The 22786-nt window shown below is 39.7% G+C and overlaps 1 protein-coding gene across 1 annotated transcript in view; it reads right to left on the bottom strand.

The window, feature by feature from the left end:
• The window catches only part of SLC24A3 (solute carrier family 24 member 3), a 354780-nt gene extending 333387 nt beyond the window's left edge, over window positions 1-21393 (bottom strand). The window contains exon 1 of the mRNA XM_075862964.1: window positions 20815-21393. Within this exon, the coding sequence (XP_075719079.1) occupies window positions 20815-21013 (199 nt within the window). The 5' untranslated portion in view covers window positions 21014-21393. The remainder of the gene's footprint in view (window positions 1-20814) is intronic.
• Window positions 21394-22786: the final 1393 nt, after the last annotated feature.

Raw genomic sequence — 22786 nt, 5'->3', positions numbered from 1 at the left:
ACATTTCTCATTTGCCTTGTGGGAGTTTTAAAATACTTTGTAATCTGCCCATGTTATTTAAAGAACAACAGGAAAGCCTGTGCATGTTGGGCAGGAGAGAAAAAAGCACGACACGTAATCGTGAATAAAACGGTTGGGGCAAGTGATAGCCAAAACCACCTGCTTATTAAACTGCCTGAAATGTAAATTCATGAACATGAAAATAAAATGTATTTCTAGATTGGAAACAATTATAGTTCATAAATATATATACACAAAATAGAATAAGGGCATGACCACACATGGCGGAATTCCTCCGCAACTGTCCGCATCAATGCCGCACCTAATCCGGGTTGCGGATTACGGCTGCGGATCTGCACAAAATGTGCAGAAAATTGATGCGGACTAGCTGCTGCGGACTGCGGGAAAAGTGCTTCCCTTCTCCCTATCAGTGCAGGATAGAGAGAAGGGACAGCACTTTCCCTAGTGAAAGTAAAAGAAATTCATACTTACCGCCCGTTGTCTTTATGACGCGTCCCTCCTTCGGCATCCAGCCCGACCTCCCTGGATGACGCGCCAGTCCATGTGACCGCTGCAGCCTGTGCTTGGCCTGTGATTGGCTGCAGCCGTCACTTACACTGAAACGTCATCCTGGGAGGCCGGACTGGAGACAGAAACAGGGAGTTCTCGGTAAGTACGAACTTCATTTTTTTTTACAGATACATGTATATTGGGATCGGTAGTCACTGTCCCGGGTGCAGAAACAGTTACTGCCGATCGCTTAACTCCTTCAGCACCCTGGACAGTGACTATTTACTGACGTCTCCTAGCAACGCTCCCGTCATTACGGGAGCCCCATTGACTTCCTCAGTCTGGCTGTAGACCTAGAAATACATAGGTCCAGCCAGAATGAAGAAATGTCAAGTAAAAAAAGCAAGACGCATCCGCAGCACACATGACATGTGCATGACAGCTGCGGACTTCATTGCGGAACTTTGAATCTCCATTGAAGTCAATGGAGAAATTCCGCCATGAGTCCGCCACTGCTCCGCAACAGACAGAGCATGCTGCGGACACCAAATTCCGCTCCGCAGCCTATGCTCCGCAGCGGAATTGTACGCATCGTGTAAACGAACACTGCTAAATTAAAGTGAAAGTCAATGTAGAAACGGCTCCGCTGCGGATTAACGCTGCGGAGTGTCCGCAGCGGAATTTAAGTGAAATTCCGCCATGTGTGAACCCGCCCTTAGTGTGAGTCTGTGTGAGGTCCCTGACCGGGAGCCATAAGGGGCACACTGTCTGATAATGGGACTCCAAACACACAGAGCATTGCACCAGTGTTCTTCTTATATTTGCTACATACATGTAAAAACATATAAGGTTCCAGCATAGAGACACTTTTATTCATGTTAAAGAGGTATTCTGGTTCAAGCAAATAAAGCGTATTCTTTGTATAATGAAAAGTTATACAATTCCTCATGGTTGTCAAGATCTCTGCTTGAAGTCATTCAATAGGAACCTAAAATATTTACTTCCATGGGATAAAAATCTGTCCATGGTCATGTGATACACACACAGGTGCACAGCTGATTACAGTTAGGGCATGTTCACACGTGGCAGAGTTTTTCCGCTGCAAGTGTTGGTGCAGATTTGGGGCAATTACGCAACGAATCTGCACCAACATTTGCATATTTGACAGGTAATTCAGACGTTGCAGAAAAGACAGCGGACTTGCCACAGATTTCAGTTTTGGCATTGCAAAGGCTGAAATCTGCAGTGAAATTCCGCTTCTTCCCTGCAACAGACAGTGCATGCTGCGGAGGGAAAATTCTGCACCGCAGCCTATGGTCCGCAGTGGAGTTTACCGCAATGTCTGAAATAACTTGCCTCAAAATGTATTGAAACAAATGTAAAAAACGGCCGCTTTCGAATTCCACTGCGGACTGTCCGCTGCGGAATTCTACAGCAATTCCGCCACGTCTGGCCATGCCCTTACAGTAGGTGTATCACAGCTGTGTCTTGCAACGAGCCCTGCACCTGTGTGTCCATCACATGATTATGGACAGAATTTTATCCCCTGGAAGTAAACAATAAAGGTTTCTATTGAATGACTGCAGAGATCTTAAAAACCGCATAGCGTTATAGATACACTTTCATCAAACTTTTGGTATATCATAGAGACATATCGAAAGTTTGGATCGGCGGGTGTCTGGGTGCTGAGACCCCCACCATTGCTGAAAAAAAGATACAGAAGCACTCAGCTGGGCACTGTGCACCTTCGGCTGTGATTTGGGTTCCTTGTCAGCCTGAAGACGGGTCTCATAGACGTGCTATGTGTACATTTTGTGTGACTTTTTGTTATATATTGTATTAATACCCCTTTTAGAAATGTAATAATATGTTTATCAGAAAAGATTTCTTTACAAGCAAGAGCGAACCAATAGTAACCGAAGGATACTCTGTCATTTTCAGGGCCCACTAAAATCTCTTAAACATGCAAGTGACCTTATGACTATTGCTTAATTTCTGAAACAGATCGAAATACGATTTGTGTGCGTCTTTTAGTTGCTGTGTAGCTTGAGCCTTAAAGGGGTTCTTCATGAATATAAGAATAAGGTCATTAATGTTTAATCGGTGGGGGTACAATCTCTGGGCCCTGTGCCGCTCCTAGGCGCCCACAAAAGTGACTGTGCCTGGTACTGCAGATTGGCCCCATTACTGGAATGAGACAAGTTGCAGTACCAGGCATAGCCACTCGTAGGGACGAGCCGATATGCCTATGTAAACAATTAGTGGGATAGAGCTCCTTCAATGTGCTAATCAGCGGGAGTTCCGGAGGCTAACCCCACCGATCCATGTTTTTTTACGATTTAAATTCACAGCGTATGTTTCCCTATTGGCTTCAACCAGCATGTTAAAAAAAAAGCCTTATATTTATTTTTTTATGGATTTAATCCGACTAGAAAATGCATGCAAAAACTGCACCAAAACTGCACTGTGTGAGCACTGGATAAAATCATGACCGGGATAGTTGAGGATATAAATACCTCTTTATAATCTGTTAGGGTATGTGCACACACACTAATTACGTCCATAATTTATGGACGTATTTCGGCCGCAAGTACCGGAACGAACACAGTGCAGGGAGCCGGGCTCCTAGCATCATACTTATGTACGATGCTAGGAGTCCCTGCCTCTCCGTGGAACTGCTGTCCCGTACTGAAAACATTATTACAATACGGGACAGTTGTCCTGCAGAGAGGCAGGGACTCCTAGCATCGTACATAAGTATGATGCTAGGAGCCCGGCTCCCTGCACTGTGTTCGGTCCGGGACTTGCGGCCGAAATACGTCCGTCAATTACGGACGTAATTAGTGTGTGTGCACATACCCTTACAATGATTTCTACTGCCATGGTGGAGTCATAAATTTGGAAGATAAGTGAGGTGTTGCCTGCCAAGTCATCAATATGGAAGATTTGCATGGTTTATTCCAGACACTTGAAACCTTTGCCAAGCCTTATTGAAGTTTTTATAGCAGTATTTGATGACCTGACATGAAGAAGGTTTATGTAATTCATAAGTTAAATCTGATGCTTCTTGAAGTAAGACACTTATGGTAAATCTGACACTATACACACCCAGTATGTCTTATTATGGACTTACAAGGAACTTTTTACACCACCTGTTTAATTTCCTGATGTTATTCATTGCTTTTAGTATTATATACATAGTATCCTAAGATCAAGGTCTGGGGAGGCCCTGTGGAAAATATTGTGTAGAAGGAGGAATTGGAGAATATGCAGCTGAGAAAAAACAGACAACAGGTTTAAAGAAAATTGTACGGTAACAAAACATGACAGACAGTGCACAAATAACATTACCAACTATATAGTGTACTAACATTACCACCATACAGCCCTCTAGTAACCAGGCTTCCAAGTCAATCAATGCTGACATAGTACGGATTGTAGTTCCTGTTGTAAATTACTCTAAGGCACCGTTCGTATTTGACAAGTATTTGACAAGGATTTCGGTGTGGAATCTGCACCAAAATCTGAATCAAATTCGTCTCCAATGCAAGTGAATGGTCTTTCCACAACTCAATACAAACTCAATGAAAGAATTCCGCTCAGAAGCATGCTACTTATTTTTACAGATTCCACACGGAATCCCTCCATTCGGATTAAATGGGAACAATCCGAGTGCGGATCCGCCACAGAAATTTGAGTGTCAGCCCCTGATTTCTGCAGCGGATCCTCTACTAAATATGTATCAGATTTGCCATAGGCAAATCCGCCACATCTGAACAGAGCCTAAGAGGATGGTTAAGACCCCAAGGCCTTTCCTCATTTGCCCTCCTATAATACAACTCTGGGGCAAACAACCCTATGTTAAACATTGCAATTCATTTTTTAATATTTTCCGCTACACATGAAACACCTCAAAATCTTGCAGACAAATTCACGTGAGACTCTGAACATCACCACCATATCAATGTAGTAATATTTAGAAGAGGACACAGTGAGAATTTAGACGAGAACACATCTGTTTACCTTCTGTATTTCTTATTTCTAGATAAAAACTAGGAGTGTTTATCAAGTTATTCTTGCAGATCAGCAAGAATCCAATTTCTTTTCACATTACAGTAACAAATCAATAGGAAATATACAGACCAACTAAAAAAAAATAAACATTCCCCACACATTGACATACGGTAATTGCCAATTCTACGACTCAATGATGTCCTATGATTTTATTAAGAAAGTTTGTATGTTTTACACCCACGGAAAAAACAACTTGCTGGCTATCATGGTTCAGTGGAATATTTCAATTCCTACACACATAAAAGGTGAGTGTCCATCTACCAGCTATACCATACAAGTGTATGTCCACTTTGCATAGCCAATTTTAATGATGAAAAGACACAAACTATCTGTATCTAATATCTAATAGCCAAATAGAATAATAAACCCTATCAGTGAGAGATCAACGTTAAATGGGTTATATATGGACCTTGTGGGCCCTGTTGTGACTGTAGTGGTAAACACTGGGCCCACTGGAAGATCTACTGTCTCTCTGGTGGACAAGTTTGACCATGTAACTAAAATTGTATTACCCTACAAGGGTAAAGTATAACACATTTAGCAGAATTAGTACTTAATGTGAAGATGGTCTGCTTTGGAGAGTAAGTCCCCAGTTCATTACACTCATCTATAAGCCCGAGAGGAGAGAAGGTACAAAAAAAAAAACAACTGTGTAATGCTTTATTTCACCTGTTGTGGCACTGCAGGGAAATTGAATACTTGCTGCCGGGTTCCCACAGAGCTGATCGCTGGGGGTCTTACTAACAGGATATTAGGATTTAATCAGCTTATTTTTGGGGGATTCTTTTAAAACAAAGCAGTTCAACCCCTTTAACATACTCCACAACAAGCAGTGAGAGTTTCTAATACAATACTGTATTTATTTTCTACTAAAAAGTGACAAATCCACATAGTTACAACATTACAATGATATCCCACCTAAAGAAAACCTGGAGTAAATATAATGTGACATTTGTATAATTTAGACAAATCCACAGACAATAAAACTGAGTAAATTCAGGTTCTGCTGCACCTGCTTTTGTTGTCTGAAGATGACCCCACTGCAACAAATCTAATAGCATAAAGTATATAAATTGTAAAAAAAGAAATAAAGGCTACATAGCAATGTCATCTATATGTATGCGCTTTTGGAAATTATTTTAAGAAGAATGCAAAGGAGACACCCATGCTTTTGGAATTAACCAATTCAATAGGAAGTAATGACATCAACGAGGCATTAGTATTAAAATTATCTAATTAAAAATTGCTGTTTTTCTGTTTAGGATTTGATGTATTTGCTTTTTAAGATGCTTAACTTAAGCAGAATTTCTTTTAACTTTAATGAAGTACCATTTAGCTCTGCTTAATACTCTATGCCGTAGGGTCTCTTTTGGAGAGGCCTAAATTCAGAAAGCCCACATTGAATTTTAATGTGGAGTCAAACATATCAAATAAAGTCATTTTGATGGTGGCGCTCTGGGCTTTTTTTTTTAATGCTTTCCCGGTTAGACAAAATAGTTGCATATCAGTGCTACTTATGTGTTATGTCCTTAGGTGACTAATTCTGGAATAATTTTCCATCATTCTTAGGGTGACTTTGAGTCCAATAAAAATAAATCACGTCCTTCTCTAAGAGCATCATCTTTGCAATTATGCAAACATAGGGAATAATCATGTCACGTTTGTAGTTATTTTATACATTTATTCAGTAGTTTCTCTTTTAAACCAATGAGAACCAGTTATCTGGCAGTGGTAAAAACATTGCTTTGTCGCTCATTAAAACACCTATATTCAGCTACTAATGGAATATATTTATGAGCAAGTATAAGTAACTCAGTGCAAATACTCTTTTGAGATGTTGCAAAACTACTTTTAATAATGTCCCATGATGACATTGAAATGACCTTTGGACTGAGATGAATGAGGACAGGAGTTATTTTGACTGGATCCTGCATATTCCGTGCTATAATCACCTTTATCTATCTATACACTGATTGGCAGCAGCTCAGGGGCTGACATGTAGCCTGTTCTGCTGCATAAGGGACCAAGAGCTGTGCGGGCCACTCTGGCCACAGGGTTTTTTAGAACATGACAGACACTGCATCATCCCAGTCAGCCAATCACAAAGCCTCTAGGATTGTCTGAGCTGCTCTGTGATTGGCTTATAGCAGATTATGCAGAATGTGTGTCTGAGTAGTCTACAGCCATAGATAAAGAAGACAGAGAAAGGAGTCTTGCGGCCTTCAGTACAGATAGTTAACTCCTTCACGACACTACCCTAGACTACCAATGATGCTGTCATTGATCCCTTCAATGCCTTAGACCACAAGGGATGTTAACATGAACCTCTTTACTGCCATAGACCACCAGGTATGTTACCCATCATTGCAAGGGAGATTAAGGCTATTTGGCCATTTTCCAGAGAGATAATATCAAAAAAATATATTTATTACAGTCATTATTAATTTTAAATATGAGAAGATACAAGTTGCTGGTATTTTGGCAAAATGGGGCCCACACAGTTTTATTGCACAGGTGCCTTAAGTTCTTTGTGTTGTGGCCATCAATGCAGCAGCTTTACAGACCAGTTCATAAGCTAGGAATATACATTTCATGGAAATCATAAAGGGTCCAATATTTATTCAATAGGAGAATGTTCTTCTCTATAAAGATAACAGGATCCACTACTGATAATTGGTGATGGACACAGCTCCCCTCCCATCCCTTCCTGGACAATGACCATTGCACATGTCACAGAGTTTGACTAGAAAACTCCCCCATAGACGTCAATGTGTCCCCTCCTGTTCACAGGGTTCTATGGTCTATTAGGCAGCTGTAAAGCATATCTCTAAATGCTGTTAACAGCAGCTCGGGCAAGATGGCTGCCCTCATAATGTTGTACAGAAAATAGAATAAAATAAATGTACAACAAAAAACACAATATAGATAATACATTCCCTTCAAAGTCAATAATGGATTGCTGCCACTCAGGGGACTCAAACATGGAAGCATAAAAGGATGTTCTCAAAAACCAACCCTTAATTTTTCCAAAAAGTACTTACAGTAGTCTGTCCCCACACCAGGCTCATGAAGTACCTACATATCAATGCTACCTTGTAGATAACCTCCACTATTTCAAGTTTTCTATGACTAGAAAAAACAAACCTCAGGTTCTAGAAATCATGCTATCTATGATGCATTGCTTAAAACAGGATTTGCACAGAGGTCAGAGTGCATCAAAAATGTGTGAATGTGAGCTGAACATGGCCGCTAGCATGCGCTCATTATTCTTGAAGTGTGCTGTCTTCAATAAAGGGTTGCACAATGGGATGAAAAAGGTGAGGGATCAGCGGCGCTCCTCCGAAGCTATACGTGGAATGAAGTGGTGTTGGTTGCCGGCTGCCACCCACTGCAGTCCCTTGGTGGTAGATTCCTTCGTACCGGGGACAGAGCATATTGAGAATGAATCAGCAGGAAAAAGGCAGTGTAATATCGAGTAACGGCGCCAGGTTCGGGAGGACAAGGAACTAATTCACAGGTGTATGATCAAGGTAATCTTTTATTTGAACGAGGTCGTTCAAATAAAAGATTACCTTGATCATACACCTTTGAATTCGTTCCTTCTCCTCCCGAGCCTGGCGCCATTACCCGATATTACACTGCCTTTTTCCTACTGATTCATTCTCCGTCTTCCATAAAGGCCACTGATAGACGTGCCTGGTCACATGCCTCTCCATCAGCGGCCATGTTCAGAACAGAGCAAGATTGGCACTGACATCAGAAGAAAAGAGTCAGACACAAGTTTTCATTGCAATCAAGCACTTGCGAATCACAGCAAATGTATTTGGAACGAATCGAACAGATGGCCGATTCGATCAAATCAACAGTTGAGTCAATAAAATGTGCCAACCAAAGGATTAGCAAGGATGCCAGATAAATAGATGTTATGGATTATTAGACCTTTTCAAGCATGGATGTTGAATATTTTGCACTATATTGGGATGCTGGATTAAAGTCAAGTGGAGGAATATTGTGGCTGCTGAAGAGTCAGGATATCAGGATGGTGAACATTAGATTATATAATCTTATATTAGTGTATGTATATGTGCTATTTCAATGTATCTATAGATGTATAGATAATACATCAGAGATGTAAATCATCATTAATTGTCTGGTATATATTACTCTGGGCTATACAGTTTATAAATCTTGTGATTGATAGAAAAGTAAATTTGTATTATGACTTTCTACATATAGAAGCACCTGCTCATGTTAAAATAGACTATTTTCCTTGAAATAAGTCTAAAGGAAATATTCTTAGCTAACTAATTTCTACTCTAGATATATTTACATTGTTTATTGGCTGACCAATATCCAGAACAATTCATAACATTTCAACAGACTTAACAGATTTGTTCAACTGAATTGACAAAAATTGAAGGACTTAAACAAATGAAAGCGCACAATGTCAGTGTGGTCATCAGTCTTAGGCCTGATTTACACGAGCGTGTGTGTTTTGCGCACGCAAAAAAACGCAGCGTTTTGCGTGCGCAAAAGGCACTTGACAGCGCCGTATGTCATCACTGTATGATGCGCGGCTGCGTGATTTTCGCGCAGCCGCCATCATAGAGATGAGGCTAGTCTACGTCAGTCACTGTCCAGGGTGCTGAAAGAGTTAACTGATCGGCAGTAACTCTTTCAGCACCCTCGACAGTGAATTCCGATCACCATATCGAGTAACCGGTTAAAAAAAGAGGTTCGTACTTACCGAGAACTTCCCGGCCGTTGCCTTGGTGACGCGTCCTTGGTGACGCGTCCTTGGTGACGCGCCTCTCTTGACATCTGGCCCCACCTCCCTGGATGACGCGGCAGTCCATGTGACTGCTGCAGCCTGTGCTTGGCTTGTGATTGGCTGCAGCTGTCACTTGGACTGAATTGTCATCCCGGGAGGTCAGACTGGAGGAAGAAGCCGGGAGTTATCGGTAAGTCAGAAATTATTTTTTTTTAACCCTTTCACGTATATTGGGATCGAAAGTCACTGTCAAGGGTGCTGAACCAGTTTAACTCTTTCAGCACCCTGGACAGTGACTGTCTCCTGACGTCGCGTACCGTCACATTTTTTGCCGGGTTCGGTCAAAACGAGTTCGGACGAACCCGGTGAAGTTCGGTTCGGACGGTTCGCTCATCTCTAAGACACTCCGTTTGGATGTTAGTAAACAGAAAAGCACGTGGTGCTTTTCTGTTTACATTCAGAGTTTGACAGCTCTTGCGCGAATCACGCAGTTCGCACGGAAGTGCTTCCGTGCGACCTGCGTGGTTTTCACGCACCCATTGACTTCAATGGGTGCGTGATGCGCGAAAAACGCAGAATTTTAGAACATGTCGTGAGTTTTTTTCAGCGCACTCACGCTGAGTAAAAGTCACGGACTGTCTGCATGCCCCCATAGATTAGTATAGGTCCGTGCGACCCGCGTGAAAAGCACGCGAGTCGCATGGACGTATATCACGTTCGTGTAAATGAGGCCTTAAAGTGGTTGTCTGCTTTAGACAGTTTGTTTGAAGGGTCCCCTGATGATAAGATGATCCTGTGGAGTCCCACTTCTGGACCCCTATGATGAACCCCAGGGTCATTACAGGGGAAATGAAGCATTACACCATTCCCATTGAAATCAATGAGTTGTTCATGTAATCCACGGACGTGTCAGGTTCTACAGAGTGAGATGATCTTTGCAGCCCATCTGTACCAATAGAATAGGATCCTGAATGGTGGACCCCCATCTATTAACTCAGAATTCAATAATATGGTATTTTCAAATGGGTTGAAAATCCCTTTAATATGTTTTTTTCAGATAAGATTTTTATTAATACACTGAATTGTGCTGCTTTACCCAATTGTGTTCAATATTATGGCTATATATCTACAAACAAGTTTATTATATTTGACTTTGTTATGATTGATATATCCCAATACTGAATTTATGGGCAATTTTATTCCAATTCATATGCATTAGGATGTTCAGCAAAGTTAGACCTGTGTAATACAGGGACTTCTAAGGCATAGGCTTGCATTGGGCATCAGATCACAAAAGCCAACAAAGCTGCAGCTCTAAATGTTACATAAATGCAACGTTCAGACATCGGTCATGTAATATTTACATTGACTTCCAGGGCAACTGTAAAGAAATAATCCCAAAAATTCTAGGGCAACCCATGCGGGGAGTTTGTACCTCCAGGTACTACTATTTTCTCCCACAATCCATAATCATACTGATACATTCAGAGGACGAGTTCCTGGGTCTTATGAAAAATCTTTACCAGGCCCCCCATCTGTCATGGACCATTTATAGTACTACGTCCTCTCATGTGACAGAGTAGCCATTGGGCCCAACCAAACAGCAGAGTCCAGGTGCGACTTCATGGATAATTGTTTGTCAATGGTATTGGCCCTAGTACATGTGCCTCAGATAGGAAAATTAGCAACATATAAGCAATCGAAAATAAATAAAATAAATAATAATCATTTTAAGAAAGTCACATAAGACATTGCAACGCATGACAGAAAATATTCTTGTGTCGTACATCATTTTGTAGAAGCCACTATGTAGCATGGGCCTTAGAAAAAATGGAATAGAAAATAACAGGCTAGTAAAAATTGCCACATCATTATTTTTAAGTCAGACATTATTTACAACAAAGTATGTGTTTCTGTTTCACATGTAGAAGAGACTATTGCTACATGAGGAAGTCTTTGCCAAGTGTAAAGCTCTTAAAGCTAAATTCCCGTGAACAAGCTGAGAAGAGTGGTTCAATGGACACATCATGAATTTTCACAGTCTGAAGTCTGTTCCTTATCATTGCCCAAAAGAGATCAAAGTTGTTGTTTTTTTAATGCTGTGTTATCCCTTAAGTGAATGAGGAGCTCATACATTTAAAAAAATGCTCCAAGATAACAATATGACCACAGTAAATACTCCAAAGGATTATCATAGTTGTAGCAGCCATTATAGATGAGAAAATTAAGAACTTTTTTTTTTTCATTTCAGATTCTGGGCGTAAGGATCTTTGTTCCCAGTACTGAATACACTTATTTAAAAAAAATTAAGGAAAACTCTGAGAAATGACTAAGTTCCCTGCAATGCCCAATTTTTCACCATATTTTACATAGTACTTGACCACAGGTAAGTAAGACATTGTGTGATCAGAGATCAACTGTAACCGAGACGCAAATTATTATTTTTTGCCTCAGTTGAATTTTAATGGAAAGATCCAGCCAAAAATGATCTCCCGAAAAGTCATGAAAATATATCAGAAGATCACATTGGTGGAGATTATGAGCTCAGAATAACAGTGATATCCAGAATGAAGGGAGTGTCTACAGCTCTCTATGGTGTCTGAACCTCTTTGGCCCTGCTCTGAAATTTGAATTACTGAAAATCTTTGAAACAACATTCCAAGTAAAGCTCCATTGATTTGAATGATCTAGCATTTAAAATGTTGTGTCAGAGATTTGCAATTATGAAATTCTCTGATCAATATGATTGAGCTTGGCCTGCTATAGTTTTGGAGGATCAAGCTCACAGACTTCACAGATGTGGTCTTCTGACATACAGTATATCTGTCATATGTCAGAGGTTCACTTTCGGGTGAATTTCCCTTTTAATATATTTTTAATTATTTTGGATGCTAACTTATTTTTCAAAATGTGTACTGTAACATGACCATAATCCTATGTATCCAGAGGTGTGCTAAAAGAGTGTTGCTTTAGGTTACAATTAGGAGATATATGTCTGGATACAATTTTTTGCCATGTTCTGATAAGTGTAGATTACCAGAATGCTGCACTTAAATACCTTAAAATATCAGTTTTTTAGATGTTAATGGCAGATGTACGCAACTGTATAGGGGTTAGGGTGAGTTTTTTAATTTTATTTTTTCCTTTTAAATCGTTTATTCTGACATTATTCAAAATTACAGATATTAACACAAAGGTCATGCAAATAAAAATATTAATTTCCCTAAAATTTAACAACATAGAACCCCGCCCCCACACCCCTGATTGCCCCACACCCCTGATTGAGTACATGGGAAAAAAGGCCCATTGTTATAATAAAAAAAATTATATATATCTTGTTTATCAAACAAGCATTTCATCAACCTTTCCCAGTATTTCCTCTGGTATCCTTGTTTCTGGTAGATATAGAGCCATTCCAATGTAGTATAAAATTTGAGTGTGTTGAGAAACTCTGGGTAGGGCGGTTTTAACCGTGAGTTCAAAATGATCTTCTTAGCTGTCAATGTCATTAGAGGGATAATTCTCCTGGTTTCAATTTCATATATTTCTAAGCCAGAGTTAAAGACAAGGGTCCAGGGATTTAAAGAATTTGTCCAGTACGGAGTTTATAAACAAAACCACTAATCGCTAGAACCTCTTGAGGACATCTCCAAATTGAGTGCCAGAGTCCAGCCTTTGGAAATGCACATTTTGGACAAATATCAGTAGGAGGTTGTTTCTCAAGGGTTTCTTGATTCCCAGTAGTTTTGAGTGTAAATCCGACATTAAAAGCGCCATAGACTCTGAAACTTAGCTTCCTTTGAAGTTCCCTTAGGGTATGTGCACACGTAGTGACCAAAAACGTCTGAAAATCCAGAGCTGTTTTCAAGGGAAAACAGACCCTGCTTTTCAGACGTTTTTTGACCAACTCGCATTTTTCGCGGCGTTTTTCGCGCCGTTTTCGCGGCGTTTTTTACGTCCGTTTTTGGAGCTGTTTTCATTGGAGTCTATGAGAAAACAGCTCCAAAACCGTCCAAAGAAGTGTCCTGCACTTCTTTTGACGAGGCTGTATTTTTACGGGTCGTCGTTTGACAGCTGTCAAACGACGACGCGTAAATAACAGGTCGTCTGCACAGTACGTCGGCAAACCCATTCAAATGAATGGGCAGATGTTTGCCGACGTATTGTAGCCCTATTTTCAGACGTAAAAACGAGGCATAATACGCCTCGTTTACGTCTGAAAATAGGTCGTGTGAACCCAGCCTTAGTATCTCCGATTTTAATGCAACATTAGTATCTTTCCAACCCTTTTATGGTTTTTCCCAAATTTGAAGTACTGATATTTTAATATCTGGGTACATTTTTTTAACTTATTTGTTAAAACAATTATTATTTAGCTTTTTATAGTTTATTTCTTTTATATGAAATATATAATAATTACCTGATATTGAGGGTCTCTCTTCTATTTTAGGTATTATTTTGTAAAAATCCATCTGATTCCATAGATTAGGATGCTTTTTGCAGATCGGATTTACTAAATGTCTCCACTGGTGGTAGTATAAATAATCCTTTGGTGACACCGAGAATTTATTTAATATTTCTCGGAAGGTTTAAATAAGCCCAATTTCTCATTGTGTTTCTTGCATTCTACCCTTCAGCCCAAGTTCTTGCCATTCTAAAATAACTCTAGGTTAGGGTGAGTTGATTAGGTGCAACTGTATAACTTGCATACGTCTGCAGTTTCCTTTTTTTTTTAATTATTAAGAGATTAATATTAATCTATTATTAGATTATTATGGTAACATTTTGCAAAAAGTAAACCATTTTGTTCTTAATGCATCTACTATGACATTCGCTAAAATATCTGAGCGCAGGTTTGAAAGCATACACATGTCAGGGCCGCAGCATGTCTGTATGACTCCTCTACATGATGTCTTCCAGATCAATATCATGAGCAGCTCTCTTTCTCCACCTGCGTAATATGGAGTCATCATCTTGGAGCGGACTTGACAGCTAAGATTCTTAACCTGAAATCAAGACCTTTAAAGGGAATTGCAAAAACAAGAATTCTCTGTAGGAGCGTCGTAAAGTTACAATGAAATGGTGTATGGCTAATACATAATGCAGCTTGTACGTCACATACAATTACATCTCGGAATGGAAATCTTGGGGAGTAAATTCACTAATATACTGTGATTGACGTATTAGAAGGTCCTAGTTTTAAAATACCCTATTATGTAAATAAGACCATTTAAGGCACCTTTAAAAACCCTATATAAACTTTAAAATGCATGTATAGAAGAGTTTATTACTATAAATAATATATGAAATATATATATATATATATATATATATATATATATATATATATATATATGTGTCTAAAAGTCCTGTTAGATTAAAATGTTTGATTGACATTCCTTGTACTATTTTAGGAGACAAGAATTCACATATCTCACACTTCAGAGAGAAATAATAGATGTTTGAGACAACTGGCCTACTATATATGTCATAGATTATATAAAGAAATGTATTTTCTTTTGCACTGAAGTAAAATAAACGGATACCAAAAAGTTATCAATTTAGTAGATGAGCAGTTATAGGTTCAGTGCTATAAGCCAAAGGTAGATCGTAAAATTCAAAGCATATTATCAACCATGGCTAAAAAGTAGCAAAGTAGTGGTTGAAAATGAAAAATTATCTATTTTTATTTATTCAGATGGGAGGTAAAAAGGAGAGGGGAGAAAATTGTGGGTAGAAGGACTAAGGCTGCATCAATCATCAATATTCAACAACTTAAAAAATATTACATAGAGTACTATATGTGTGGAAATAAACATTCTGAATGTGGAGATATTAAACAGCAGAGAGGAGAGTCTGTGTTTTCTAAAGGTAGACTTACAAATACAAGGGCCCACAATGTTCATAGTAAGGGAAAAACATAAAAGATGGCCCACGCAAGGTATTAGCCATGGTAAACTTTGGTTACCTGATGAGAGGGTCTTTCCCCAAGATATCAAGAATAGAGAATAATAACCAGTCTGATTTAGAAATGAGAGGCAGCCTGGCAGCTTCTAGAAATTCTTGAAGGTCTACTGAGGGAACTGGAGTCACATTTGTACCATCTCTAGTTAAGGTTATGGAAAATAGGAGATCCTGACTAGTCTCACAAGATTTCATGTCTGAGCTTCGAGTCCTTTAAGTGAAGAATGTCATTGAGACATCAGAAGAGAGCACAATCTGTGAGCTGGGACCCTCTTATTGCCAGAACAAAGAAGCCTTCGGTGATCCTAATTATGGTCTGACATGTCAGGAGCTCCAGGGTTCACTATTGTCTGACATGATCCTGGGGCATGAAAAAAGATAGTATTGGTAGACATCCATGTAGACAATCCGAAGGAAATACTTGGAGTTCATCAATTTTGGCATCCCTAAAACCTCATCAACAGAAGTTCTATAAAATTCAATAGAAGAGGGAACACATTCATATATTTGGAAGCACTGTTAATATTACCAAGCTAGAAGACAGTCTTTCCTAGTATAATTCAGAACAGAATAGGGTCCAAAATATATGAAAATGTATCTCCTTGTAATTTATACCTATTTCAAAATTCCCAAATCCCAATGGAGATTAATAATATTGTTACAAAAGCTATAACTGTAGCGGCCAATGCGGCTGCTATGAGGCCCCAGATATATAATTTCTGACTATTAGATATTTAAGCTATCGTATTATCAAGTTTAGTAGTACATATAAAAGGGTGTCTTACATTTGTTAGTACCTAACTGCCCCATTTTTAAGAATTTATAATTAGGTGTAAAGTCTAAAAGGTTTTCCTATGTTTGAAGTCTGTGGGGTAGAGTTTGTATTAAGACGGATTTAACCAATTACATTCACTACTGTTCAGCAGGTAAAGCAAGTTCAATCTGATAGGCCAGACAGATATCAGCATGTTATGTACTCTAAGAGAACGGGAGAGCAGTGGAGCATTCACGAGCAGCTATTTTGATGACTTTATGCAGGATCACAGTGTAAGTTAAAGGAGTTGTCCCATGAAGACAACCCCTTCTTTTAAGACAGCTATTCCAGTAATCAGCTGATCGCCGCAGGTCCAGCTACTGGAACCCCCATTGATCCACTGTTATCGCTGGGGAAAGCTAGAGCCAGATATTCATGTCTTCTTTAGCGTCCACTGCAGGGCAAATATAGTACTACATGCTGTCTATTCAAATGAATATGTGACCAAGTAATTCATAGATGGGCCAGGTCGTCCACAGTGGGAGCAGCTCTAACTTAGTTCCCCTACTGCACTGCTTAGTAGAGGCCGTCCTGAGCAAGGGGTCCTCCTCTATCTAATCCATATGCCCTTAGAATACATGGATAACAATAGAAAATAACCTTAACTGAGAAAAAAAATATATATATATATATATACACATATATATATATATACATATATATATATATATATATATACATATATATACATATATATATATATATATAACATTAATCTAAAATAATTTGTGAAGAAAATAAAGAAATACAGCGATGAGAAATAATATAAATATATTGGATAGATTATACCTAAATGCTGTTGTCACTTGTTACCTTTAGTTTTGGTTAAATAAATGGTTCGAGCAGAGGTAATGAATGTGATCCAAACGCCTTAAAGCGGCAGTGATAATCGGTGCTGTCTTGCCGGATATTACCATTTCACAACCTTAAGCAAAGTTCAGACATACTAATTGTCCATTTTTTTTCAATATAATTATACTAAGGTAGAGGCATGCTTTAAGGAGTCCCTCTAAAAATGTATCCACCTCTCCGACCTCACACCAGTGCACTAAGAATGACTGACAATGTTTTGTAAATAGTATTCTGGCATGCCACGAGATCGGAGATCGTACTGTCACTGACAGAAGTACACAGGAAACCTGGAAAAACAAGATTTTCACTGTTTCACTTTATTTTATAGTTTTCATATAGAAAGAATCTACATAAAAATTTAAGTAACAAATACTTGTAACGCTTTGCATTCTGGGAAGCATAATCTTTACACCAAGTACTTTGAACTAATCTAGAAGAAAAGTATAAGGTCCAGTTCACACTTTCATTTTTGGCGCTGATTTTTATGCGGAAACCGCATCGGAATCAGCGCAAAAAACTGTCTAAATCGCCTCCCATTGATTTCAATGGGAGACGGAGGCGTTCTTTTTTCCCGGATGGCTTTTAGCCACTCGCACTAAAAAAAGCAGCATTTGCTTTCTTGCCGTGGTTCCGCCTTTGACATCACATTAAAATCAATGGGAGGCAGAAAAAGCATTTTTCACTGCGTTTTTTTGCCCGCGGTTCTCAATTGCCACGGTTGAAAAACGCAACAAAAGCCGTAGCAATAAAGCGCAGGCAGGTCATAATCTGCCTCAACATTCCTGAAGGAACTTTAAGGCAGATTTTTTTCTGCCTGCAAAATACTCCATGTGAACTAGGCCTAACTCTCACAGCAGCCAGCAGAATTGTATCTCAGGATTATAAGGCAATTTTCCATGGGGAATGCTCAACTAAAGTACAGTACAATGCATGTGAATTGGGTTTCATAAAACCCATATAGAAATCTGTGGTAAAATCTGCATGTTTGTTCCAGATTTCAGGCTTCTTATTAACGGATAATATCCAATGTGTAACTCAGGATCACCGCAAGATAAGTAATGAAATATATTAACAAACGTTCTCAACATTTATGTAGCCGCTGCAGAAGAAATGTAGTATCCAATGCCATAATGCTGGACTGGCTGAGTCTGCCGAAGTGACTTATAGAAGCGGAGCCCCCTCATGACGTCCATATTACCTAATAGGGAATATAGATAGGATTGTCTTTATGAGACAACCCCTTTTATCAATTTACAGATGTCGGAGACAAAAATCAGAGAGAATTAGTACATAAAATAGAACATTATACTCTATAAGTTCCTAATTTGTCTTCTTGTGAAAAGCCTTTTTAATATATTCAGCTGTTTCTAAGTTATTTTGGCCCCTATACAGAAGACTGTGGGCATGTTTCTCATTTCTCATAGCTAAGAACCAAAAAAAAACAAAACAAACTCCACCTTTCATACAACTATGACATTATAACATCAAGGTCAATCGTTACTTGTATCACTGAATACAACATGTACGGTCACAATTATCCTTTGGGGACAATTCTATTCACTCAGCAGATATACTGCAATATCTAAATGTGGGTAAAAGAAACAGATCTGCTCAGAAGATAATAATAGGAAAAATAGGTCACTCCATTACTATTCTCAGTGTTACATGTCACTGACAGCAATTCTCTCTGCAGCCACAATTACTACTGTGGACTATTCTGCACTTTATCATACAGTCCATGGTCAGGCCAACATGTCATTCAGTAGCTCTATGTGAGGCCGCTCTTGTGTTGGTTGTGATCCTGGGATCCCAATTAGTTTGTTTTTATACAGTTTGATACAAAGCTCAATGAATGTTTTATATACTCTAGGTCAGCAACAGGCAATCCGAGGTTTTTCAGCTGCCTATCCAACACTTGTATGATTCATATCACAGTCACTGGGAGCAGCGGACACCAGAACAGCTGGAAGGCCAGAAGTAACCTGGGATTACTTGGGATCATTGATGTTTGCAATCCCTCAACATTTCTCATGTATTAGTGTATACATTTGGCCTGCTGCTCATGGACACATGTCATTCATTCCTTCAAGTGTCAGCCTCAAGATAACAAAGGTTTTACTTGTAATCTTAATATTTTTACTCTGCAGTTCTCAGACCACCAAGAAGACAGCTGCTGTCAGTAAATACAGTATCACCCTCCTTGGTACAACTCAGTTCACCTGTTCGCAACAGTCTTTTCAAGTCACTCAATGTCTCTCAGTGTTTATTCTCAGTTTCCTTCAGCCATTCATGTCAGCATGACTCTCATCACCAGCAAAGAGGGTATTTTTTACAGTGTCCCCACAGGACATAGATTTATATGCTCCTTTACAGATATGGCAGAGCGGAATTTGCCAGATGTAATAGATCTGAGTTTGTCAGATTCAGCAGTCCTCAATTTGCTACACGTAGCAGAGTAAAGTTTGTCAAATGTAGTAGAGCTCAGTTTGTCATTAAGCGCTACTCATTTTAATGATGCCCAATCGGTGGATTCGCATAAGACTGGTGGTAAACTACTGCCTTATCTGAACTCAAGGAGTTATCATAATGTCCAAACAATGCAGCCACAAATTTACTAATACAGCTCTGCTACACTTGTTCGAACACACATAAGGTTGGAAAACGCTTTTTTGTTTTGAAATGAACACAATTTACTCAAATTATGTATCGATTTCTCACAAGATACAACTAATAACGACAATCATTCGTCTATTATACCAAAACGGTCAAATATTATCAATTAAAAGCCTTGAAACCATAAGAAAAATATATCAGACATGTTCTGAAATTCTGATTCATCATTTATCATAATTCACCTTGAGCCAAGTTCAACACACTGGTTGTGAATCCTCAGGAAATTCTCCAGTGTGATTGAAATCATTTGCATTGTGACAATTATTTTTTGGTGTTTTGTGGATACATTCATACACTAAGCACAAAAATGTATTCTTGATTTTTAACCAAAATTGACATCTATGCCCAGTTTACAAAAATGCAATATGTAAGCTCTGCTCCAAACTGCCCTGATGGAACTGGGCACATATGTCTGCAAGCTAAGCAAGTTGTATTGTTTAATGTGTACATTCATGATGAATGGTGCGGCTGAGTCACACATGAAATGGAAAATCTAAAGAAATTCACATTTTAGGTAGTTTGGTATGAGGATGTAATTATCCAGTGACCCATGAGCGGTTGCAGACATGGTATGGTTTAATCCGGGGGAGATCTGTAGTAAAACAGCCAGTGACTTTACCACTTACAGCCCAAACTTAATGGCAATTTGCATGTTTGTGGTTTGAAACTACTTGCACAGTTCTCCCTACAATGACAATGTGCTGTAAATATTGAGTAAATAAATATATATATAATAATAGCAAATAATAATACTAACAATGATAATAATAAATAAAATAATAATAGATACATGCAATAATAAACACAAACAGTCTGTCATTTACACAGCTCCTCTCCTTGACAGCACTTGCCATATGTTGGCAAGCTTCAGATTTTTGAAGGGCAGCTGATGTGGAGTGTGGGTACCATGCTGCCTCATCAAACACATTAGTCCATGTCCAAGCATAATACTGTACCCTGTGCCAATTTATATCTCCATGCACTACCCATGTAACCGCCTGAGCAGGGCAAAAAAATGCTATATTCTTTGACTCAGCTTCTCTACTAGCAAAGATGTGGTTAATGCCACAGCATCCACCATGACCATTCAATGTGAGTCCAGGCATCTGATGGACCCCAGGTCTGAAAGTTAACACTATACAGAACAAGAACTCACCCAGTTTTCCTGCCCAGTGGGAGACAGCTGAAGCCAGCAGCATGAGGCAGCCCATGAAGCACATCTGCCCCAGCAGCAGCTCCTTCCTTTTCCTGCGGGTCCTGCTCTTCTTCTGCCTGGTCTCCAGCATCCCTGGCAGGGCACAGACCTGGCACTGCTCTCCCTGTGTCAGTGCAAGCATGTTCATGTCCACATCCATACAATGCACTCACTGGATAAAATACAAGTGATCCCCTCTGTTAGGTGCAGGGACTGTACAATGCAGTCAGTACAAAGACTTCTTCCAACTCCAGCTCCTTGTGCTGTGCTCCTCCTGTGCTCCTAATCCATGTTACATGCATCTGGGCAGATCACACACAAGAGGCAGCATGATGCAGGCAGGGGAAGGACACTAAGCTGTGTGCTGCTGCCTGCTGATCATGGGTAGAGGGCTGCCGCTGCTGCTGCTGCTGCTGCTGAGAACTGGATTCATTCACACTGATCCCCTGGGAGGGCTTGTTACATAGACACACATGCAGCTCTTACAAACAAAAGCAACTACAAGAAGAGAGCGAAACTTTACAATCATCAGCACAAAAGCTTCCAATTCCTCAGGCTGCTCAACTCTCCGCCCTGCTTCTCCTTCCCACCCCCAGTTGGATTTTTTTTCCTATGCACTTCATAAACTGAAGTCAGATTCTTATTCGCTTATTTGTGTCTTTATATCCCAATAATCAGATATATCCATACACATAATGATAATTCAGCCTGTATTTTGATAAATGTGTGATACAATGTACTGTATATGTAATCGTCACATAGACGACACAAATGAAGCGCACTTTTAAGGACGGTTTATACTGGGTCATGATTTATTTGTTTCTGAACAATCGGAACGATAACTGCTCAGTGTTAATGCACAAAAAGATCAACGATATAACCTAAGAAATGTAATGATAACATTGTTTATTGTTTGTGCACATAACAATTATCCTCAGCAGCGGTATCGAAAGAGCTACGATAACGTGGCCCGCTGGGAAGTAGAAACTTGTCCCCAATGATAATACTGATCAAAATGTCCATCAGATACTTTGAACAGCAGTTATCGAAAGATGGTCTATTAAATGTGACAATAATTGCTAAAGATTTTCGCTGTTCAAACGTTACTGCGATCGTTGCTCTTGGCCCACATCTCATCTCCAAACTGCCAACGACTGGAAGATTAGACGAGGGGATGTGGTACAGATGAACGGTAATCTTTCTTTCAGGTAGATCTGGCCCATCCATGGAAACACATCCCTCTCCCAGTGGAGTCCGCTCCACAAGGACTCCCTAACGTCAAAAGTCCATTTATGGATAGTGACGCCAGGGGCTCCTCCAGTAGCAGAATCCCGGACCAGAGCGTTGGCAATACTCTGGCTAGGGATTGCGTTCCTGGAGGAACCCCTGGCGTCACTGTCCATATATGGACAGTGACGTCAAGGGCTTTCCCAAGGCAAGAGTCCTTGACCAGAGATCATACGATGCTCTGGCCGGGGACTCCATAGTTGAAAGCTCTGACATCACTATCCATATATGGACCGTGTCATCAAGGGCTTCCCCGGGCTCAGCGCTTAAAGTAGCGCAGTGCCTGGGGACGCCTCTTGTGAGGGTCAGTTTTTAATGGCCATCACAAGGATTGATTCCTGAAAAACGTCCATTCAAAACTGACCCATTGAGTTCTATGGGGGCCGCCTGGCAGTGAAAACGGACAAAAATCGGACATGTCCTATTTTTTGACGCCCAGTATTAACGGGGCATTAAAAAAAAAAAAAAAAATGGCCATATGGATACAGCCATAGAACTACATTGTTCTGAAAACGGACGTGTGAATAGCCTCATAGAAGCACATTCATTTTAATGCAGCCATGTGACGGCCGTTAAAAAAAAGGGCCATCACATGGCCATTTTTCCTGGCGTGTGAATGTAGCCTAAGGCCTTATTCACACAAACG

This window comes from Rhinoderma darwinii, chromosome 4 (genome assembly GCF_050947455.1).
Source record: "Rhinoderma darwinii isolate aRhiDar2 chromosome 4, aRhiDar2.hap1, whole genome shotgun sequence".
NCBI classification, from domain to species: Eukaryota; Metazoa; Chordata; class Amphibia; order Anura; family Rhinodermatidae; genus Rhinoderma; species Rhinoderma darwinii.
Note: the sequence above shows the minus strand (reverse complement) of the source record. Positions and strands in the feature narration are given on the sequence as shown.